Source organism: Rhagoletis pomonella, unplaced genomic scaffold (genome assembly GCF_013731165.1).
Source record: "Rhagoletis pomonella isolate Grant_MI unplaced genomic scaffold, Rhpom_1.0 Rhpom_scaffold_00003, whole genome shotgun sequence".
Classification (NCBI taxonomy): domain Eukaryota; kingdom Metazoa; phylum Arthropoda; class Insecta; order Diptera; family Tephritidae; genus Rhagoletis; species Rhagoletis pomonella.
This window is the reverse complement of record NW_023458557.1, coordinates 74,741,272-74,765,542: the sequence shown is the minus strand read 5'-3', so window position 1 is coordinate 74,765,542 and position 24,271 is coordinate 74,741,272. Positions and strand designations below refer to the sequence as shown.

Genomic DNA, 24,271 nt, shown 5'->3' with positions numbered 1-24,271 from the left:
TGTTCGATCTGAACTGTGGAATATTACCGGATTGAAAATGCTGCTAAAAATTGAGATTTTCATGAAGAAACTTTGCATTGCAAAACTTTTCTTGTAGTAAATGATTTAAAAGAACCGAAACATATAACTTTTTGAAATTTTATTTAGTTTTTTAATATGCTGCTTTTATTTTCGAATTTACCCTCAAAACAATTTAACCTTTATTGTATTTTTTTTTTTTAGTCTGTAATAAAATTAAGTAAAAGCAATCTAACAAACGCCAATGCATGTTTCGGCTTTGAATTCGGCAAAAAGATTGTGTTGTCGATCCTCTTCTCGCGAATCTTTTTTAAAGCATACGTCACATCCGTTTTGACGTCGCGGATTAGAATTTCAAAAAAACAAAAAGGCAGATCGTGTGTGGCGGACGAAAATTACCAAATTTTTATATTTTCAATATTTCAATTTATATGTTTTATGGTGTTTTTGATGTCGCTGATTTCGAATTTGATATTAAAATTTCAAAAAAACCAAAAAAAACGCCGGTTACCTAGTAGTATTTGCTTAGAGAATTCCACAGCACAAATAAAACGGTCTACACTACAGTAGTGTATTGATAAAAAAGCAAAGCGTAAAATTAGAAAAAAAAATACTGAAATTACTTTCATTTGGGTATCGGCAAAATTTGCGTAAACCGTCATGGGTAAACCAAAACAGATTCAGAAGTGGTAGAAAATTAAAGTAAATCTGATCAGCTGTTCTAGAAACATTGATATAGTTCGAGTATTTTTCAGGTCCATTTCGGGCCTAGTTCGGAAGCATTTCGGTCCAGTTCGGGCCTATTTAGGAGGGGAATTTTTTGAAGCTAGTTCGCAATCAGTTCAAAACAAGTCCAAAAGTTTTTCGCGTCTAGTTCGGGCCCATTTCGTGGATAGGTTATGAGCAATTCTGGACTTTTCCGGGATCATTTCGAGACTAATTCGGGACTAGGTCAGAACTTTTTCGGGTCTGACACAGATGTTTACACAGCAAATATTGAACTCAACCCTTTTTTTATAAATTTTAAGCTTCTTCCATATGGTTTTTGAAACCTCAAGGGTACGACAGAAATAACATTCATGATTTATGCAAAAAAAAATTTCAAATTTTTGTTTTTAAATGATCGCACTGTAGATTTAGATGTGCGATGTGTACATTAGGGTGGTCCAAAAGAAGTAAAATTTCAATTTGTAATTTAAATGTGTATGTAAATTTCAAAATGTATGTAAAAAAAGTAAGGTCGGATTTTTAATGCCAATGCCACCCCCTATGATTGTTATATACCGAAAAAAAATATACCCATATTTTTTTATTTTGAAATCAAAAAATATTTAGGGAGTGCCCAAAGCGCTCAAAGTTTTTCCGTGTATTTTATATGGAGAAAAAAACAATTTTTCGTAGTAATGGAATAAAACTCTTGAAAATCAACATTTTCCGACCGTAAAACTGTGGTTCTCTTCATGAGACTTTCCGATCGAAAAATATTGATTTTCAAGAATTCTACACTATTTCTACGAAAAGATGTTTTTTCCATCGCATGGAAAACTTTGAGCGCTTTGAGCACTCCCTAAATATTTTTTGATTTCAAAATAATAAATAGGGGTATATTTTTTTCGATATAGATCAATCCTAGGGTGTGCCGGCATTAAAACTCCGACCTTATTTTTTTGGACCACTCTAACCTACATGGAGAACTTTGAGCGACCTTTAAATATTTTTTGAATTCGAAATAAAAAAAGAGGTGCACATTTTTTCGGTATAGAACAATTGTGGGGGATGACGGCATTAAATTTCCTATTTGTTTTGGACCATCCTCATTAACATAAATATGTAGCTCCTACATTACTTTCAATTAACATATTTGCATACAAAATGAGACTATTTTTAATTTCTATTGTACTCTGGCACCTAAGCTTCAATATTTCACAATAAATTTCAACGTTAAGGATAGATAGATAAATTCTAATTATACCTCCAGTAACCGTAAAGAGCATACCTAAGAAAGCTTCTAATTACACATAAATAAAAGAAAGCGAAAGATTTTCCCCGCTTAGCAAGCAACGATAAGCTAATTCTTGCACATTTTTCCAAGTGAAGGAAGATTATCGCTAACGAAGAATCAACCGGCTATGGCTTGTCAACAATCAGCTCAATGGATTTGATTGCTCTAAAAATAAATAATATTACATGTGCTTGTGTATGTACAGGTACAGTCAGCATCAAAAATATGCATACCCTGATGCTTTGGCGATTTTTTTATTTATATTTTCCATACCAAATTTATCCTATTTTATATAAAAAAAATATTCTTAGTTCATTCAACAGCAAAAAAGACAAAAAAAACTTTTTTTTTTTATTCCATAAAAAACTCGAGAAAATAGAAGAAATTTTCATAAAAATTAACAAGTAATTTTTAAGCAAAAAAAACTTCAATTCTCACATAAAAAATTTAAGATTATGGTTATTTTCTTCACGGTCTGATGACCGCATTTAAACCAAATTAATGTGGGACCATCTTTCATTTAAAAAAAAGAATTATAGAAATCGGTTAACGTGGTTTATGTGGTTATACGGTAACATACATAAAAAAATAAATATTCCGACGAAGTGAAGTCGGTTAAAAATTTTTCAATTCGATTTCTTACAAACAATTTTAGTGTGCCTTTTTTGTAGCCTTTTATCGTCGAGTTTTGACATTTCTTTTTATTTATCGACTGTGTTGCGCATTTCCTTCCAAATAACGCATGAACAAAATCAATATTTATGGACTAAAAACTGCTCACTTAAAATTTTCCTAAGAGATTTTAAATTTCGTCTAAAGTTTCTTACTATTACTTACATTTTCCCAAGTTCTGTATGAAATTAAAAAATGTACTCTTGTGGTTTTTGCTGTTGGATGAACTCTAATTAAACAAAAAAAAAGAAACATTTGGTAAGGCAAATATGAATAAATAAAATCTTCAAAACCTCAGGGTATGCATATTTTTGACACTGACTGTGTATACATACTAGCACATGCAATGCTCATTTGTATTACAATGTAGGCATATAAGCGTATCTATTTAAATAAATAGTAAAGGTCCGGCGTATATACGACTTAGGTAACCGAAGAATATAAAATGAAGACGTATTTGTCTGTGGCTGTGCCGTCAGCAGGATTTCATTTCCATTATGTTTGGATCAACTAACAAAAAACAATTAAAAATGCTTAGTTTACTAAAAGATCAAACAATCTGATTTGTTTCTAACCGTTTCTATTCGATGATACGCAAATTAGCTAAGTCGAAAATAGTCACAGAAAATGTGATAAAGCACAAGGAACACAAAAACTTTTCTTCAACGTTGTGGAATTTGATTTGTTTCTTTTAGTTGTTTTCGCTTGGAATATGCGAAATTGTGTATAAAACTTTCTGCAAAATAAGTGCTTAAAGAAAATGAGTTTGAAAAATTTTTATATGTTCGTCTGTAAAATTTAAGAAACTGGACTTAGCAAATTTTTTTTCTAAATTAGCGGCTTTTCGTATAACAAGATCATATTTTGGACATAATACCTATTATATATTCGTAAAGGCTTTGAGTATAAACTAGTGTTGGGAACAGGGTTGCCACTGACCAAAAAAAATATTTACCATCGACTTGAAAAAAATCTACCAATTGCGGGAAATATCTACCAATAACTTTTTTATAATTATTTTAATAAAAACTATAGTTTTGTTATTTATTTTAATTAAAACTATAGTTTTTTTTAAATTTTTTTTAGTTAGTTCAATAATAATTAAAATTGTTTTTAAGAATTTTTTATTTAAGTAGTTATACGGTATTTGAGTTGTATTACTGGCATATTCTCAGTTTCCTTCAACCAAAAGCGGAAGTGATGAAACTAAAGGCAACAATGAAACTTCATTATTTGAAAAACTTCAACTCGAGTTATTATAGACAAATACAGTGACTCAAAAAAGTGATTTTTTTAATATTCGCAATATTTTTCGGGTAAAAATTTTTTGTTGCTTTAACTAAAACCATAAAAACCGAGGATTCAAACTATATACAACATATAGAAAAATTCCAAAAGTTTTCGTTTAAATTTCGAATTTTTTACTCTGAATTTTAAGAACAATTTGAGGTATGGAGTTTTAAAGCAAATACTATTTGAGTATAGCCAAAAATGTGCTGCTTAAAATTCCCATTGATTTTTTTTTATTTTTTTCCATTGATAAAAAATGGCGTTGATTTAATTTTTTTTTTTTTGAACAATCATAGTGCGTAATTACATACATGTCAATTTTTTCTTTATATTTAAATAATCATTTAAAATATTTAGGCAATCAAAAGCTCCTCGGGATTCCAGTAAAATTAGTTTTGAATGGAGCGCGATATGTTCGCCTTATATCGATATACATTTATACGCATGTAATTATATAAAAAGTATGCAAAGAAATTTATAATATATTTAAAAGATAACTACGAAAAATAAATCGGGAACGGAAAGTTCATCAAAAATCTACCAAAATGAGAAAAAATTTACCTTTTTACCAACCCAAATTTTTTCTACCAATTTTGGTAACAATTTACCAAAGTGACAACCCTAGTTGGGAAGTATCGAGTACTTTACAGGATCGAGTTCTTTTAAGAGTCCTGAGTACTTCCTTTAAATATGCTCATGTTGGTAAGATTTCAATGTTTAGTGTAGAAATCTCACAAGCTGGCAGCGCTCCGAAATTACGTCAAATGAATGGCTACTTTACTTGGTACAACTTCAACTTCAAATTGAGTACAATAATTTCTGAATCGATTCTGACTACATGTATCAAAGTGATAATTGGAACAAAGTATTTTTGATTTCCAGTTCTTTTAATTTCTGAGTGTTTGTTTTGTGAGTACCGAGTATCGATACTTTAAAAAACCGGGCGCTGTCGATTCTTTTCAGAGTCGAGTTCTGAGTACTTTTGTTATCGATACTGCCCAACACCTCATTTCTGAGATTTTTGAAATATTTTATTAGCTCCCTAAAATTATTAACATTCGCGATTTGTGTAATCAAATTTTCTGCATTTGTGTTTTGGCGATATTTTCGAAATGTATTAGGTGTGTTTTTTGCCCAAGCTATTCGAAGTCACTTCCGATTACACATTTGCGTTTCGCCAGTAAATTTACTAGTGAAGAAAGAGCAAAACACTCCTGTCAAAATGGCAGGAACTAATGAAAAAAAACTTTACTCGAAAAATGTTCCATGAATTTTCGCGTAAGGAGTGTCATTACTCAGTTTCATTATTTACGCTCGCAGTTTGAACTTAGCTCGAGTTTTTCTTCGAGTAGCGTAGAACAGTGGAACAAACCTATTATTATTCCGCTTTACCTAAAATGTTTTATGAAGGGTATAGAAAGAAACGAAGAAAAGAAAATAAAAGCATGTCAAAGAAAGCTACAAGAATGTCTAACCCGCTTATGAACAACAAGTACACTATCGCTTCGTCACTCCAACAAAACGCACCAAAACTATCCCGAAAATGGAGTGAGTACTATTTCAGCGTTCTAACTCAATTCTTTGCTCAAGCTCAAGAGCGCGACCCACTATTACAGTCACCAAGTCAAGCTGACCGGCGGCTACTTATGCTAATGAAAACGCTATTCACGCTCAGTTCGAAGCTGAGATTTGTTGAGTACGGTTCGAAGCAGTGTAAGCGTTCTACGGCGGAAATTGAAGAGCGCAACGAGTGCACAATAATAAATAATTTTATCAGCGGCTTAAATGAACTTTCATTCTACCTTTTTTTTGTTTGTTTTGATTTAGTTTCTTGGATTTTGTGATTTCCAGTTGTGACAACTGCTAATCTTTTTTATTGGCATTCTAAGCTTGGCCTATCGCGTTATTTGTGCCCGCGTGTGTGTGTCGGTTAAAAACATAGATATTCTTCGCCTGCCTCGTAGCGTTCTTAAAGGCTTAAAATGCATTGCACTGCAAGTGGCAGGCCATTATACGATGGTGCCCTTAGGCTTTTTATAGTTTTGTTGATATGCGCGGTGAATTACAAGCTGATTGAGTCGCACCCACTGAATGACGGGCAAGCAACAAAAACGTCTGAAAAGAAGTGCGGCTATGAGGTGAGTGATAAGATGGTGTCAAATGTAATTCTAGATACTCATTTTTTACATTAGATACCAATGCGCAAATTTACCCTTTGTTTTATTTTGTGTTTGCTTAATTAAAAAAATTTGTTAAACTTACATACAGTGAATCAAACAAAAAAAAAAAAAACACTGGAACGTTCACAAATTTTTTCTTTGAAAGCCAATATCTCCAAAACAGAATTGGCTGGCGGAATAAGATAAAATGCAAATGAACGATAAAACTCTTTAGTTTTTCACTACATTAAGTGTCTTTTTTTAACTGTTTATTTGTACCCCTAACTAAAATAAACAAAGTAACTTAATTTTTTAGAACCAAAAAAAAAACTGGGACATATTTTAAAATTCTCGTCGTATCATCCATTTTGCACAATACTTCAATACTTTGTGTGATGACCTTTTGCTTTTCATACAGCCTCTAATCGTCTATTCATGGACGCAACTAAATTCGTAGTCACTTCTACTGGAATATAGTTCCAAATTTCTTTAGTCGACTCCTTTAGCTGATTTTTCTCATGGACCGTCCTTTTTCGTAGTTCTTTCTCCACATATGCCCACAAATGCTCTATGGGGTGGTATATGGGTGTGTTAGAACAGATTTTGTGTTGTAAAGCAACCATTCTTTGACAACCAAGGCGGTATGTTTCGGGTCGTTATTAGAAACAAACAAACTGCGACTCATCCTTAAAAATAACGCCTTTCCAAAACTCTGGTGACGTATTTATGTAACATTTAGCGTATTCCAGGCGTTTTTTTTTTACATTCTACTTGGATAAAAGCAGCTTCTTTCGGCGTGTATACGCTCAGTCCTCGTTCGTATTAAGAAAATTTCTAATTGCTTGAGGATGAGCGTCAATAATTTTTCTTTCCTTCAGCTCGTTTGCAATTTCCACCGCCGTTATCTAAGGATTTTCTTGGACGTATCGCCTTTTTAACCGACTTCCAAAAAAGGAGGAGGTTATCAGTTCGTCGGAATATTTTTTTTTTTTTTTTGTATGTATATGACCTCATAACTTTGGACCACGTCAACCGATTTCGATAATTCTTTTTGCAACGGAAAGGTAGTGTCTCAGAGGTGGTCCCATACTTTGGTTTAGATCCGATCATTGGATCATGAAATATATACTATATGTATATATATATTTTTTTTATGTCGTTCTTTTTGCTAAAAATTACTTGTTGCTTGCTCAGACAATATCTTCTCTGGCCGTCCGCTACTATTTGGACCATTTTCTTTTTTGAATGCCTTAATCACATATATTCAACACTGTGGACCGAGGTTTCTTAACCGTTTTATCAATTTGGCGAATAGCCATGTCCTCATTCCACTATGCGATCGTTCAATTCATTATTCTCTTATTCGCTTATTCTCCATTTTCGGGCTTTAAATAGCATCCCTACAAACCAAAGTTTCCGAAATTTTAACGAAATCTTTAGGAGTATCTCATTTCTTTAACGATCTTTTTACGTTTCTTCAAAGAAAATTATATGAAGTGGTTGACACGAACCCGTAAAGAAATTTCTGCACGAAAAATTAAGAAAATTCCGAAAACCGTCTGCAAGAAATTCTTCACATAGCAGCATTATTTTCATTTCTTTGCCGATTTTCTTCCGAAATTTCGTAAAAGAATTCAAGTGTGCACAGTTTATTTCATTTTAGAAAGTTTAAGTGTTTAAAATTTCTCTACAACTCAGAATACTCTGAAAAAATGGTTTGCAGGGATGATAATCACAAACACACATACACGCAACAATTTCAAATTCAGTTAATGTTGCAAAGAACTCTGCCGCCTGCGATTCAATCAAAACTTTAATGTTGCAAACGTCCCAGCTTTTTTTTGATTCTCAAAAATGGAGTTACTTTGTTTATTTTAGCTTTTGGTATAACAAAATACAGTTAAAAAAAAAGAAACTAAATGCGATGAAAAACAGAAGAGTTGTGTATTTTATTTCATTTCGCCAGCCACTTTAGGTTTGGAGATATTGGCTTGCAAAAAAAAACATTAGTGAACGTCCCAGTTTTTTTTTGGTTCACTGTATTTGTTTATTTATTCTCTAGAAAGCAATTTGCTGCAGCGCGGGTTTTTATAAAATTTTTAAATTGATATGTTCAGCAAATAAACAAAGCAAATGGATGAACAAATAATTCACTTTTATGTCTATAAGGCAAGCACAGTAGTTGAAACATAAACGTATTACGTGAATACCGGATTCAAAGTCCGGCATAAATACGAAACTTTAAGTAATGAATAAATTTATTCTCATAAAAGTCTCCACTCCATATACGAAGCCAAACCTCTGGGTGTAATTTGTCGAAGAAAGCCTAAACCTATACACATACACATAGTTAACTTGCAGGGTCGTCGAGAGCCAGATCGGGGTTCAGAGCAGATTACATCGGACGTATCGCCCTTTGAATAGAAATTAATTTTTTAGTAAATCGTCGTACATTCGTTTAAAACCTCCAGTAAAAAATATTAATTAGCAAAATTGCGGAGAAATGTCATCTCTTCTTCCAGAAGAGACAAATATCCAGAATAGTACGCGGACTGAAAGTTTCTAGAAACTTGCAAGTTAGACGAACTACGATTACGGGTACTGTATAATACATAATACAAGTAATTTTTAAGCAAAAAACAAAACCGACTTAAATTCTCATATAAATATATATATATATATATATATATATATATATGTATATCATGATCTAATGATCGGATGTAAACCAGATTAGTATGGGACCACCTCATCGAAATCGGTTGACGTGGTCCAAAGTTATGCGGTACATATGTACATAAAAAAAAAATATTCCGACGAACTGATAACCTCCTCCTTTTCTGGAAGTCGGTTAATAAGATTTCACACAATCCAAATCATAGTCACCATAAAAAATTTTGTTCTTCTTTCAATTCATAAGAAGGAGAATAGGTGTTTTTTTTTGAAGGAATTTATTTGCATTTTTCGAAATTTTATCGGTTGGTTTTTTTCAATTTTATTTATTGCCCGGGACAGTTGAACCTCACCACCTTCTAGGCGGGACATTGGAACCATTTTTTCAAAAAGGCCTTGTATCATCTATGGTGTTTCGAGGCAAGCAAAGTAGCCTACTTCTCAGACTTCTTACAGGCATTTTGACTGGGATTCTGACTACCCTCCTAAGGTGCCTGGACATAGACCCAACTGAGATAACCCCAGATCCTTGGGCAGTGACATAAACCCAATTTTTTTCCTTGGTGTTGGTTATGTAACTATATAAGAAGTGACATATTTCCAAACGAAGAGGCGACAAAATGTAATTTTGCAAACCAAACGAATTTGGAATGTGCAAGAGTAATGATAAAAGGCATTTTTATCACAGTCATAGAAGCTAGCTTAGCCTACATTATTTTCTTGTCGTCGCCTATAGGCAATCTTATATTACAACATATCGTCGGTGATACAGCAAAACGTTCTATGTCACTTATTACCTTTGGTGCTTAATTGATCTGTTATCTGTATCTGATTGCTTCTGACAATCGTTCATCTTCAACAGCCTAAGGTAGACAGGTTTGTCATTCGTTTATTAGGGTGTGCGAATTTGCAGATGCATTCCGGTGCATGTAAGAGACCATCTAAATGTCAAGGGTAATAATAGACATAGAACGTTTTGCAGTATCACCGACGATATTTATAACTGACAATCGTAACTTACATACTAGACGCCACGTTTGCTGAGGTGGATACAAGCAATTATTTATTGTAAAGGAATTCTTTCTGCGTAGGAGGCCTTCGGCGATTTTTTATTCCATATTTAAAAAAGAGGGCCCCAGGCGAAAATTTGGAATAACAAATAACGCGGTTTTCGCTCCAGTATACATACATATGTATAAAAATATTTTTTTATATTAAAAAAGGGCGAAATCTCTTATCACAATTTTCCGATTTTTAAGCTAAGTTTCCAACTCAAGAAAAATTTCAAAAAGTATGTTTCTTTAATTCTTTCGATTGCAAAAATACTTAGCCATTGCTTTGAATTTTCTTGAATAAATATTTTCATATAAATATATTTCTATAGAGCTGTAAACGGAGCAAAAAATTTGAATAGAAAATTTCTTTTTCATTTCTTGAGCATGTTTTTATATTCATTTTTTTTTTGTTTTTCTTGAGAGCTGGAAAATATGCTTTAGGTTCAAAAGTGACATTATCCCAATTGGGGTTATGACGCCTTATAAGAAGTGACATAACCCCAAGAAAAAAATTGGTTTTCTGTTACTGTATAAGGGGTCAGTATAAGCAGCCGCCGGGTGAATCAACTTAGAGGTTCGCTTTCGAGTCTTGTTCTCCGCCCGAATACCTAATTAACTTTTTGATTCTATTGAAGTCTAATAGCTCTTTATCCACTATCCAATTAAAATATAATTTGCATCCATAAAGGGTCCAATTTTGAACCAAAATTTCCCGAGAATCGATGCGTGTGCTTTCCGAGGCGTACATTCTGCTAAACGAGATTCTCCAAAACTATAAAGGAGAGTCATCTCAACAGCAACTACACCAATAACCTAAGGTCAATGCGTTAATGGAGCACATACATACTTTGAAGCTTTCCAAGGACTAAACAGATAGTTAGGAAGTGTCGTTGACACTCGCCTACACTGGCGCAGTTGTTTTACTTCTAAACGATAGGTCGAACAACCAGCAACTTTTACTATTGAGATCGCAGATAATTTGACCCTAACCAGAGTTCTATACATAGAGGAGTTCCGCGAAGATTTGTTTCCGTTTCGTTCTCTGTCAGAAAGTTGTTGAGACTTTAGTTCTCAAATTGTTCTTCGAAACAAAGTTCCTTAGACCTTTGTTCCCGTTAAGCTGTTCCAAAAAGTTCCGGAGGCTTTTGTTGCCGAAAGTATTGTTCGTATTTTGTGCGCTTTGGGAACGTTTCACGAGGTTCTAGTCAGTTTTGTTCTCATTTCGGTTTCGGTTTGAAGCAAAAGGTTTGGAACAAAACTAAGAGAACGACATTTGTTTTGATCAAAACTTTTGTTCTCGGTCCCCGTAAAATGCTTCTTTCTTTCCTACAACAAAATTTTGCCGTCTCCTTGCTCTCTCTCCTTAGTATTTGCGTGTAGAGTACACTGAGACGACAAGTTGAGCTTTTGTGAGAAAAGCAAATGGCATTAGATACTCTCCTCCAAACTTCATAATTTTAATTCATATTTATTTATATGTAAATTTTATTGTTCAGAGTTGCCACAAAACTAAACCCAACATGCTCAATGTCCATCTAATTCCGCACACACACGATGATGTTGGTTGGCTCAAAACTGTGGATCAATACTATTATGGCAGCAAAACACTCATACAAAAAGCCGGTGTCCAATACATCTTAGACTCGGTGGTGCAAGAGTTGCTAAAGGATCCCGAGAAGCGCTTCATTTATGTCGAATCGGCATTCTTTTTCAAATGGTGGCGCGAACAGGATGCCGAATTGCAAGAGCAAGTGAAAAAGTTGGTAAACGAAGGACGACTGGAGTTCATTGGTGGCGCTTGGAGTATGAATGATGAGGCGACAGCGCATTATCAGAGCATTGTCGATCAGTTTACATGGGGTTTAAGGTAATTAGGATTTAGATATGTTACAAATTTAGAATTTTTTGGATTTTTAGACGCCTGAATGATACCTTTGGCGAATGTGGGCGCCCGCGAATTGGCTGGCAGATCGATCCCTTCGGTCATTCACGCGAAATGGCTTCCATGTTTGCGCAAATGGGCTTCGATGGACTCTTTTTCGGACGCTTAGACTATCAGGATAAGATGGAGCGTTTAACAACTAAAACAGCGGAAATGATTTGGCGTGCCTCGGCGAATTTAGGTGGGTAAAAGTTTGCACATATACAAATTTTAGACATTAAAATTTTGCTTTTTTGTAAGATGAATCCTCCCATCTTTTCACTGGCGCTCTCTACAATCAATACCAGCCACCGCCTGGTTTTTGTTTCGATATACTCTGCGCTGATGAGCCAATAATCGATGCCAAGCATAGTCCCGATAATAATGTTAATCGTAGAGTGAGTATGACGAATCTGTATCCACTCATGAACACTTCATATACCAAAAGAGTTTTTGGTTAATTTAAAACTAAATATTCATTCTTAGACATTCTTGCTGTTTTAACTTCTAACCTTTTGCTTTAGGTGAATGATTTTTTGAAATTTATTAATCAACAAGCGCAATATTATCGCACTAACAATATTATCATTACGATGGGTGGCGATTTTACATATCAGGATGCTAATGTTTATTTCAAAAATTTGGATAAATTGATAAGGTATAGACTAAATTTAGAGAATAACGGTTGCTGAAATAAATACTAAAGAATTTTAAGAATTTAAGCATTGAAAAACCGTCGTTGCTTGAAACTTTTACTCAACTGTCTATTGCACGAAAAATATTTACGAATCTCGAGCCTCCTCAAAATTTGTTTGCCGGCTTTCCAAATTCCAGTTTTCGTATGCGAAGGCATCCATAAAAAATCGATTATTTATCGATAAACCTTTCAATAGAAAAATCGATATCGATAACCATTTTGACAATTGAATCGGAAAACATATCGATGACATCACCAAAAAAATAATCGTAGTATTATCGATAACCATATCGATAAAAAATCGGTACTAATATCGATAAATGAATTATTGACCATACCGAATAAATGAAATAGTAGCGATCATAATATAGAAAATATCGATCGATAACTTTACCGATATCGCTCATTTTTATCGATAATGATATTTTACAAGTAAAAGATTCAGATTGATGGTTTTGGAAAGGGAGCGTGTTAAATGGGTTCTTTTCGCAGAATTTTTTCTTTTTTTAAACTTTGATTTTCTAATTTTCCATCTGCATGAGTCCTCATTTTATTATAACTAAGCTCATGAACCCGTTTACTCATAGACTGTGTAGTATTTTTGCGCTTCAGTATAAGTCTTACATAATATTGAATATTTTAGGTCGATGAATTCATCGAAATTTCTCGAAACATGTCCAAAGGATATCGCACTAATCATATACAAGTTACGATGGGTGAAGATTTTCACTATCAAAATGCGATTAGCTGGTTCAAAAACTTGGATAAGTTAATCAAGTGAGTAAAATAAATTCGACGCCAAGATTTCAGCAACCCTTATCCACCATCAGCCATATTTTAAATTCCCTTTATAATAGAAAGCAAATCGCTCACCCGTCTTAATAAACCCACAGGTACACTAACGCACGCCAGGAAAACGGTTCCACTGTAAACCTTCTCTACTCCACACCCTCCTGCTATCTAAAGTCTCTACACGATGCAGGCATCAGTTGGCCCACCAAGGATGATGACTTCTTTCCATACGCTTCCGATCCACATGCCTACTGGACTGGTTACTTCACTTCACGTCCCACACTAAAGCGTTACGAACGCATTGGCAATCATTTTCTGCAGATTTGCAAACAACTCACCGTAATGGCGCCAAAAGTCGCCGGCGAATTCAATCCACATCTCTCGTTCTTCCGTGAAGCCATGGGTGTGATGCAGCACCACGACGCCGTCACCGGCACCGAAAAGCAGGCTGTAGCCGCCGATTATGCACGTCATTTGGAAGTTGCCATACGCGCATGCTCCATGAATACCAGAGCGATACTCAATCAGCTGACCGTAGACACCGCAGCAACGCACGCGGCGGAAAGTGCTACTGAATCTGCCCGCGAAAGTGCACGCAAACCCAGATGGGCGACCAGCGATACTAAGAAGCAATACAAGTTACAATTCGAAACTTGTACGCTGCTTAACATCAGTTCATGCGCGGTGCCAGAGCTGGCCGACAAATTTATTTTGACGATATACAATCCGTTGGCGCAGACGGTCTCCGACTACGTGCGCGTACCGGTGCCCGATGTGAATTATCGTGTTAAGGATTTCGATGGTGCGTTTAACAGAGAAGTTTTGAGCGCTTTGATGAACAAATTTTATATTTTCTGATCTTCCGTAGATGTGACGATAGAGACGCAATTCCTGCCAGTGCCTACGCCTGTGCAAGATCTTCGTTTCCGCAAGGCGAGCGCGCCGTATGAGCTCATCTTTCCTGCACGTGAGCTACCGCCACTTGGCTATAAATCGTACTATATAACGAAGACAGATGAAAACCACATGATACCCGTGCCAGATCCGGAAAATGTGTCGAGTTTCACAAGCATCGGAAATGAGGTACTACTAAGCTTTTGTAACTTCGAGTTCACATTTCCTTTAATCTCACCATTTGTTTCTATTACAGCACATACGTCTCACATTTGACACTAACGGCTTTCTTGTCACCGTCATGGTCGACGGCATGACGCGTATCGTCAACCAAGAATTCGTTTACTATGAAGCTGCTATCGGCAACAACCGCGAATTCCGCAACCGCTCATCAGGCGCCTACATTTTCCGTCCCGCCAACGATCAAGTCCGTTCAATTTCACTGCAACCCAAATTGAAAATCTACCGTGGCAATCTGGTCGAGGAAGTTCACCAATCTTTCAACGACTGGGTCAGTCAAGTAGTGCGCGTCTATCGCGAGCAGCCCTATGCCGAGTTAGAATGGCTTGTAGGTCCTATACCAGTGGATGATGGCAACGGCAAGGAGATCATCAGCCGCTTCAATTCAGACATTAATTCCGGCGATATATTCTACACCGATTCTAATGGGCGTGAAATGCTCAAGCGCAAGCGTGACCATCGCGATACTTGGAAGGTGAAATTGTTGGAACGCGTCGCTGGCAACTATTACCCAATCACAACTAAAATCGCGCTGGAAGATGACACTGCGCGCATGGCTATACTGACAGACCGCGCACAAGGCGGCAGCTCGATGGGTGCTGGTTCATTGGAGTTGATGGTGCATCGGCGTTTGTTGCACGATGATGCTTTTGGTGTGGACGAGGCACTTAACGAAACCGCCTACGGTGAGGGCTTGGTGGCGCGTGGCACACACTATTTAATAGTGGGTTCATCGAACAAAAAAGTGAGTCCTACAACGCAGGCAATTGAGCGTACAACGCAATTGCGGAAATTGCTGCCCGCTTGGACTTTCTTCAGCAATGCAGAAAATATAACCTACGAGGATTGGCGTGAGAACTTTACCAATATTGTGAGTTTATCTTTGGTAAATTTTATATGTAGTTATAATACATTGTACGCTATCCACTTGCAGTTCACCGGCTTGCAGTTGGAACTACCCAAAAACATACACCTCATGAGCTTCGAGCCGTGGCATGAGAATGAAGTGCTCGTACGCTTTGAGCACATACTCGAGAAAGATGAAGATCCCGAGCTCTCCAAGTCCGTGCAAATCAACATACAAAGCGTTTTGTCGAGCGTAAAAATCGCTGACATACGCGAAACCACACTGGCGGCCAATGCTTGGCTCGGTGATAATCAACGCATGGAATTTGTGCCAGATAGTCCTGAGGTATCCTACAACGCTTATGGCATTTACCAAAGGTCGATTGATGAACAACTTATGCTGCGCGTTGACAAGCCGCTCTTGGACGCCAAATTCTACAATCAGCTGGAAAGTTGGGAGGAACAAGAGCAATTGGCGTTACAAACGAATCGTTTGAAACGCTTAGTCGACGAATCGCAAGAGCTGAATCGTGTGCGTGCAGAAAAGTTACGTGTGCACAAAGTGGCACGGCAGCCAGTGGCGGAAAAATATGTCGAGGGTGATGATCGCTTCCTTATCGAATTGAGTCCAATGCAAATGCGCACCTACATACTCACGCTGGAGATAGCCAACTAAAGAAGCAACAACAAGTGTAGTTTAAGAAGTCAAGATTTTAAACTTTATCTGCTTAGTTTTAAACCGAAATATCGAACAATAAATATAGAAGCATAATTTTTAGAATGCTGAAATCGACAAAGTACAGCAAGCAAGCCATCTCAATAAATACATACATACAAGGTAAGCAAATAAGATTTCATTAGTAGACGAAATAGCTTGCTTTATTTGTTGCTTTCATCTTACTCGTCTCATTCAACATTGTGTCCTTTGCCTTAGCTTGGCTGAGAGCATTTATCAGCCTAAGCTTCGCTCGGCCGCCCACCACGTTGTTCCGTAATTTTGAATTGCAAAAGCACAACCAAATATGTAGCCATGTAGGTGAGATTCTTGAATAGAAAACAACAACAAAAAATATTTATAAAAACTAATAAACTCACCAAATAACCAATTCTAAACTGTAGTTCTATACCTACCGCCGAAAAAAGTTCCCGATTAATATTTGCATAGTCATCCAAATTCATTATGGGTGGCGTCTTTGCTATGGCCAGCAGAAACATTTGCACCTCTCTCTGTGTAGGCGAATCCAGCACTGTCAAATTAACATTCAGTAGTTTCGTTTGGAAATCCAGCCCCACCTTACGTGAGGCGTAGTGTGCCTCATTGCATATAATATACAATAGACTCATGCAATAGAACATTATGACGAATAGTCCAATCTCCTTATATGTGGCACCGTGATCCATAATTTCACTTATCGAACCATAAGCAGCGGTGAGCGTTGTGAAGAAAATTACCAAACAGTACATGCCATACATGTTGGAGTAGGCACGACCTAGGGATGAGAAATTTGTTTGAAAAAATTACCAATACTAACTAAATAAATGAGACTTTTTATTAATATTTTACTAAATGCTGAAATCTTTCTTTGTGTTAATGATTTCTACACACAGATGAACGCATTTCAGGTGTCATGATGGTCGTAACCACTGTTGCCACAACACTTCGGCTATGCCGAAGGCTTCATACCTTTCATAAACATCTGCAAATTTTACTTTGACCCGATCGTTGTAATTTTCTCTGTAAATATTCTGTTGATAATGGGTGCAAGTACTGCGAAATTTCATGTTCCTAGCTGCATAAATGGAGAAGTTATAACGAAAAACCTCATATCTGAACAATCAGTTGTATGGGAGCTTTATGTTATAGTGGTCCGATTCTTCCTGTTCCGACAAATGATTAATACATTATAAAAATACACCCTCCTACCAAATTTTATCCGGATATCTCGAAAACTGAGAGACTAGATTGCATACAAACAGACGGACAGACGGACATGGCTAAATCAACTCAGCTCGACGTTCTGATCATATAAGTATACATTTTAATGGGTCTATCTCTTTTTATTCTGGTACTTACAAACATCGGACCAAAGTTATAATACCATTTCATGCTCATGAAAAGTATAATTAACAAATTTATTTTAGGTGCAGAATTATACATAACGAAGCTTTTCAGGAAATCTTCGCGAGGATCACAAATTTAAGTGTGGCCGAAGGAACAAATGGGTACTGTCTTAACCCGGCAGAAAAAAATTATCAATTGATAAAAAATAACCTACTTGTAGTTAGCTTTTTTTGCGTGATTTCTATAAAATATATAACTTGTAGTTAGCTACAAAAAGCTGACTTGAAACAAGTGGACAAGTAATGCAGGAGTAAAACTCGAGATTGTTTTCTTTAAACGCGTTTCTATTTAAATATCCTGCACTTCGCAAATACTTTTTCGAATTGAGGACAAATAAAAGGAAGATCGAAGTTTTATATTATTATTTTGAAGTTATGTCTGACGGAGTGGAATATGGGACCACCTGCAGCAGAATATGAAAACAAATATTAAATGTAATAAACTAAATAAAGTAAATAAAAATAATAAAAAAAATATTTTGTTTTTCCTATTGATATTTTATGTCCAAAAGTAGTTAATTACAACTTAGTTACATTGACTAAATCTAATGCAGAGGTAACCACCCTTGACTATTTCGCGGCCATCGCCATAAAAATATAGTAAGCTTTCGTCAAAGAAAATAAACAGATAAAAAGTGACTTTTAGCTCCTTCCTAAGTAACCTAAAGTTAGCTTATAGTTGGATTCATTTCCTGCAGGGAAGGCACAAATGTCATATATGTGAGAATGTATTAGTTATGTTACCCTAAAATGAGAATGTGTTGGTGGTAATGCACGGAGAAAAATGTCTGTGTTGTATTACTTATTATAAAAATGTCTGTATGTTTTTTAGCATTTTTTCATTGGGCGACATTTTTTAAAGCTAAAAAACGTAGAAATATAAAACATAGAAAGAATGTTAACGGCCCTAAGTAAGAAAAAAGTTGGTAAAATTTGTTATGTATTTAAATTTTTTTTTGGATAATTTAAATGTGGATTTTCGGGCAAAAAAGCTAACGTTCCACGAGCACTCTGAATATTAAGAGAAAATTTCGTTAATTTCAAGTAGAAATTAAATAAAAATATATATTTTTTTTTACTTAAGTAAAACTTGAAATTTAAGAACAATTTAAAATTACGATGAAAAGATAAATGACAAAACATATTGTATGTTTTAATTGAGGACTAGACTGGTGTTTAAAAAAAATTACATAGTTCACATAATTACATAATTTATTTATTTTCATGAAATCGTGAATTACAAAAGCTTTGAGAAATTCAACAAAACTTTAAAATTACATTTAAAATAAATAAAAGATTATAGACAATAACAATAAATGTTGTGTGTCTGCATAGCAATTAGACCTAAACAATATATATTTTTTCAAAGAAGATTTGTTGTTATTGTCTATAATCTTTTATTTATTTCAATTTTAATTTTAAATTTTGTTTGAATTTCTCAAAGCTTCTGTAATTCAGGACCTGAAGAAAATAAATAAATAAAAGTTCTACTAATTACATAATTTACTAATTGTACCTACTTTATTCAACAATAAGGCACGGTGCACATTAGTGCGATACGATATGCGATACGATACGCGATACGATATGAAATGCGCACAGTGCACACTAGAGCGATGCGATACGCGATGCGATACGCGATACCATTTTGTGATAGCTACACAAACATGTGTGCCCTTATAAGCTTGTAAATGAGTTGCTTCTCAACCGAGTTTAGACCTTTCGAATGATGGGTTTATGTTGATATCTATAAACTTTTAAAAAATTTAAGAGAAAAGTATGTTTAATATCGAGTAAAACTGATGTTTATTTTTACAAAGTCGGCTAAAAATTAATTGAGATATTCAAATTTTCATGACAAATTATTTCAGAATATTGCATTCACTACAAGGAGAAATCGGTAAAAGCTGAATTAAAAAAAAAGGTAAAGCAACAATTTTTGAGTTATATGGGCAAATCTAAAAAACAGGTAGATAACCTTGGTGTTATTTAGCTTTATTTTCACTGTTGGAAACTATATCAAGCTGGCTGCATTTGAATGTAATTCATTGACGTATACTTGAAGCCTCAAAAATGTCAAATGTGGATCAATTTGCTGCATAACTTTTGAATTATTGCTGTTTAAATTAAAAAAAAATAGTGAAACCAAGTGAATTTTTTATGTAATTTTTAAGAGGGGCAAAATTAATTATGTCATAACTTTTGAAGCACACCATATTCTGACTTCAAATTTAATGGGCATTTAGCACTTATGTGTATAATTTATATGTAGTAAATAAGAAAGAAAAGTATGCATTAAAAAATAACGAAATGGCAAGTAACTCAAAGTCTGTAACTTCACATTTCACAATTTTCTAAATTTTCGGTTCATCGCTTATAGTTTTTGAAGCATTTAATTTTAAGAACTTTTTAAGTATGTATTGTATTCTACAAACAATTGCGAATAATTTGATACCTGAGCAAGAGCTGTGCTTTCAGTATCAACCAACTTTTAAAGATAAAATATTCTGCAATCTTGAGTGTAATTTTTATTCCAAAAATATCTTAATTGAAGGCACATTTGGAAAATAAGTCGAAACGATCTAAACATTTGTATAACTACTAGTCCTTATAATATTACTTATAATATACCTGTAAAATGCTTCAAAAAATGCGTCTCTAGAAATGTGTAAAAACCCTGATTTACTACTTTTAATGATGCTCCTTCTTTTAGTCAGATAGTTGGTCTTACTTAATTGGAGCCTTTTAAATTCAATGGCGTCCCCAGTTTTGTCCGATTGTCTCCACTTTTGGAGATAGCGGTACTTGAAGCTTTGCTTAAATATTTACTATTTTATAAAAAAAAACCTCCCTCAGTTTTGATGATATTTTACTAAATTTTTGCACACGGTTGTATTTTAATATTTCCTTCACTATCTCACTTTAACATATAGCAAGCATACAATTTATTATTCAGTAGTAATCAGTTGTATTGCAGCTATACCTTGAAGTGTACCGATTTCGATAATTTTAAGGAATAATTAAGGTAATATGAAAAAACCGGTATGTGCAAAATTTTAGTAAAATAACTTCAAAACTGAGGGAGTTATTTATAAAATAGTTAAAATTTAATCAAATTTTCAAATACCGTTATCTCGAAAACCGGAGCCAATCTGGTAAAACGGGGGATGCCATTGAATTTTAGAACGTCCCAGTTAAGTGAGTTCAACTTTAAAAATCTTTGCTCAAAATTTACAAGTCGCACAACGTAATTTGAACCCAGCTTATTCTTTTGTTTTCTATTTCATGTTTATTCCGCGTCTAACTTTTGAAGCACTTGATGAAAATTAATTACACTTATATTAATTGATTTATTAAAAGAATACGAGTAAAATGATATATAAAACGTAGGCGTGCTCACAATATAAAAAATTAAATTTTTTTTTTTTGATTTGCCCATATAGCCAAAAGTATTATTATTCTCATGGAAGGTTGAATAACTTAGTCAGATAACTTAGTCACTATATATCAAATGTTAATATTGCATCAATGCAGGCGTAGTATAGTTGCTTTACAAAATAGTGGGTGAAAACTTTGCCAAATTTGAAAAACGACGACAAAATTAACACAGAAAATACACACAGATCTCTTGAGTTTTCCAAAAAGTTTATATCATTCGAAATGTCTAAACTGGGTTTATAGTCAACTGAGTTACAAGCTTATAAGTGCGGAAACCCAGTTTTTTAATAGTAAATCAAGATAGTGTGGGTGTTTGACAAAATTTTCGTATGTCGATTCTTACTTCACTCGGCAAAACCTACCTGAAAAATAACATGACTTACCAGGTATTTTTACTTCATTATTTTTTGTAGCATTGGGTTATAGACTAGTTTTGAATAGCTTTCCCCTGCCGCTGCATGGAGCGCGTTGTTGGTCGAGATCTACACGTCGTACGCGAACATATAATTAATGCGTTTATTTGGAAATTTTGTCCTCGACAACTTTGCCATTTAAATGTGCCACTTATTTCAAATACATAGAAATTGCTCAAAATTCGAAAACACCGCGCCACTTGCATAATTTTGGGCATTTTTTTGCATATTATTAGCAATAAATAATTGTTTAAAAAAATGATAGGCACATGGAAATTGTAGGGAATCGAATTCTCTATAAATTTGTTCTCCACCTTTTTTCGCGAGAAATGCAAAATTCGCGCGCAAATCGTAAAAAACACAAATTCCAAGATGGCGGACATTTCCCATATCGCAATTGGTGGAAAAATTTTATTTTCGTGTTCCCCTAAACAGGAGACCCCAAACTGCGTCAAAAAATTTCTTTCTGGAATTTTTTCGTTGAAAAAATCTAAAGTGATTGGGCTATATGTATGTATGTCAATAAGTGGTCGAAAATATTTCAAAAGAATAACACTTAAATCTTTAGACCAGCGATAGGCAGAGAGAGCTTTTACTCTGCGCGCGCCCATACAAAATGTATAGAAAGCATAAAAGAGCTTTGCCCGCGGGCAAGGCAGTGCCCATCATCGCTTTAGACTCACACATAGAGAAAGTGAATGTCGTAGCTGTTTGAACGAGAACTTACGTAGAATTCTACTCATGTGGCTGCCTGCGTATAACGGGAAATTGGTGTTAATTGCAAATCTGACGAATTGACAAGGGAAGGTATGACCACCCAGAACCTTTCAGAAGAGAACATGGTAGGTATAGCAATAGCTCATTTTTAACAGTTTGTTGTAGATCACCCCATTCTAGTAGCCAATGAACGCTGGAGCAACATTTTGTACTGCGAAACTTCAGGATTACCTGGTCTTTCTATAGCAGGAAATGCTAAAGAAATGTCCTTCCCTATGAATACTTTTACGGGCCAATTCCTAATGAGGACCCAGTATTGACCTATGCGAGGAGAGGATCTACTCTACTGACCAAACAAGTGGGACCGAATCGAAAAATTTGTCAAATTGAAAAACAAAGCAAATTGATAAAGGCATTCGATATCGAACGTAACTCAGATAGAAATTTGAATTTTAGATCATAGCATGCGATAGCGAGTGCGCTTCACTCATTTAAATTGTATTTTGGGGGAAACAGTTGCCATCACTCGATCACGAATGCCGCGATTCGAGCCTAGATTCACTCGTACTCGTTGCTGCCATCGGTTACCGATAATTTCATCGTCCTATATAGCTACTGAAATATTTATAAAATTTGTTGTCGATTTTTATCGATATTTTCGATGTCGTTTTCGGCGGAAATTATATGTATAGGAATGAATTATATGTATGAATTTTTTTCAGTCTAAAATTTTGGGGAAATTCAATTAATATATTAAATTAAATTATGTATACAACAAAATTATTTTTTTTTTAAATTATTTTTAAAATTATCGATGATTTTAAATACAGACGCAGTGAATTATTCAAAGCTAAGAAAAGAAAATTTAGAAATGCAAGCATTTTTGAAACAAAACCCCTAATACTCGTATTGTTTTTTATCCAAAAATTTCAAGTAATTAAAATTTCAAGTTCTTCTACATACAAAAAAAAAAAGATTTCGAAATGATAAAAGCGTGATAATATCTATTTTTGCTACTTGAAGTAAACATATTACACACTTACCCAACTGCTGCATCATAAGACTCAGATCTAACCAGAGATATCGATAATCTGCCAACTTTTCAGCGGGTTTTGCGCTCTTCAGCGTCAATTCCAAGTGTTTAGCAAGATCTTCACTGACAGTGCCAAATGCATTGCAGTTTATATACCTGAAAAAAAAACTTATATAAAAAAATATTTGAATCTATAAAATTTATAAAAACTAAAGATTTTGCCAAAAAATCGGAGGCATGAATCAAAAACCAGCTGAATTCTTTAAAGTTCTTAAAACCCTCTCGGTAATTCTTCTAACCAACTCGCATACAGAAAACGTTCACCCAAAACTTACCATAAGCTGCAAAAGCAGTTTAGCATCGCAATAATCGGATAGTAGGCGAAGGTATACCAAAACTCAAAATCCGGCTGCAACACATATTGCGACAAATTGACGGCAATGCTCAGCGCCCACGAGAATATACACAGTCCCCAAGTGAGCCAATACAAGTTGGGAAAGACAATCGGTGAGCCAGTGACACGCCAGAACTTGTACTGATAATTTGTCCACATATTCTTGAAAATAGCCACCTGCGGTCCATGGCGCCAACTCGCCACCGGCAGCAGAAAATGCGTAAACAACAAGCTGATGAAAATAATATTATAGATGGCCTCATCGAAGTGCTTATCAGGTTGTTCGATGAAATTTTTGACGCGCGCACGCAACACCATCACCACAATGAATGTCTCAACCGAGTAAATGCATATGGCGTACAACACTTGACGCGAGGCCCACGAGTAGCCGGTGCGTGGCAAATTACTGACTGGCGGATTGCGATGGATGGGCATAATACCCATTATTTGAAAGAGTACGAGTAAACTTTTCGTTGTCTTATAGAAGGAATCGTGTTCATCCAGCAGGCGTGCATCATCCATAGTCGATCGCTTGCGTATATAGAAATCGGTGGATTTGCTGCCCACCTGTGCACGCTTCTGCAGTTGGACGCGATGGCGATGCTCATCTTCGAGAAATTCACGCTGCGCGGGATTGAAGAGTGGCACGATGCGTGGTGGTTTTTCCACAATTGTCGAACCGTCGTTATTCTTCACCCAGTAACTCATAGCGAATGAGGTGATAATGAAAATGCTTTCGGCTCGCAAATGCAATGGCAGTGTGAAGAATATCGATTATTGTGGTAAAGGGTTGATAAGCGGTCATTTGCTATGCAATGATGGCGTTTGGAGTTGGGCGGTTTGGAGTGGTTGCTCTAAATATTTATTTTTTTTTTTGTTTTATGCGAGTGTATAAA

At 35.2% G+C, this 24,271-nt stretch overlaps 2 protein-coding genes across 4 annotated transcripts; one reads left to right on the top strand and one right to left on the bottom strand.

The window, feature by feature from the left end:
• Positions 1 to 5,649: 5,649 nt before the first annotated feature.
• Positions 5,650 to 16,059, top strand: LOC118735522 (lysosomal alpha-mannosidase). 3 transcript variants are annotated; one of them, XM_036465322.1, is made up of 10 exons: positions 5,679 to 5,695; positions 5,810 to 6,120; positions 11,366 to 11,736; positions 11,787 to 11,992; positions 12,052 to 12,188; positions 12,315 to 12,448; positions 13,381 to 14,081; positions 14,148 to 14,362; positions 14,430 to 15,284; positions 15,348 to 16,059. In XM_036465322.1, the coding sequence occupies exons 2-10, from the start codon at positions 5,965 to 5,967 to the stop codon at positions 15,933 to 15,935; spliced, it is 3,363 nt and encodes a 1,120-aa protein (XP_036321215.1). In that variant the 5' UTR covers positions 5,679 to 5,695; positions 5,810 to 5,964; the 3' UTR covers positions 15,936 to 16,059. The 3 variants fall into 3 exon arrangements, with proteins under 3 accessions (XP_036321214.1, XP_036321213.1, XP_036321215.1); XM_036465321.1 differs by lacking the exon at positions 12,315 to 12,448 and adding an exon at positions 13,131 to 13,264 and having other exon boundaries at positions 5,650 to 6,120; XM_036465320.1 differs by having other exon boundaries at positions 5,650 to 6,120.
• Positions 16,060 to 16,188: 129 nt separating this feature from the next.
• Positions 16,189 to 24,257, bottom strand: LOC118735524 (gustatory and odorant receptor 21a-like). The gene is made up of 4 exons (XM_036465323.1): positions 23,317 to 24,257; positions 22,992 to 23,137; positions 16,391 to 16,749; positions 16,189 to 16,303 (listed from the first exon to the last, which is right to left on the bottom strand). Exons 1-4 carry the CDS (start codon positions 24,081 to 24,083, stop codon positions 16,217 to 16,219), a joined length of 1,359 nt encoding a protein of 452 aa, XP_036321216.1. The 5' UTR covers positions 24,084 to 24,257; the 3' UTR covers positions 16,189 to 16,216.
• Between the last annotated feature and the right edge of the window lie 14 nt (positions 24,258 to 24,271).

Excerpts from the sequence above, each read along its gene's own strand:
- LOC118735524 (XM_036465323.1), bottom strand. The coding sequence starts at position 24,083 with ATGAGTTACTGGGTGAAGAATAACGACGGTTCGACAATTGTGGAAAAA. Across the intron at positions 23,138-23,316 it reads AACTGCTTTTGCAGCTTATG|GTATATAAACTGCAATGCAT; the intron begins GTAAGTTTTGGG and ends TTTTTTTTTCAG. Across the intron at positions 16,304-16,390 it reads ATCGGGAACTTTTTTCGGCG|AATCTCACCTACATGGCTAC; the intron begins GTAGGTATAGAA and ends TTTCTATTCAAG.
- LOC118735522 (XM_036465321.1), top strand. The coding sequence starts at position 5,965 with ATGCATTGCACTGCAAGTGGCAGGCCATTATACGATGGTGCCCTTAGG. Across the intron at positions 11,737-11,786 it reads CAGTTTACATGGGGTTTAAG|ACGCCTGAATGATACCTTTG; the intron begins GTAATTAGGATT and ends TTGGATTTTTAG. Across the intron at positions 13,265-13,380 it reads AACTTGGATAAGTTAATCAA|GTACACTAACGCACGCCAGG; the intron begins GTGAGTAAAATA and ends ATAAACCCACAG.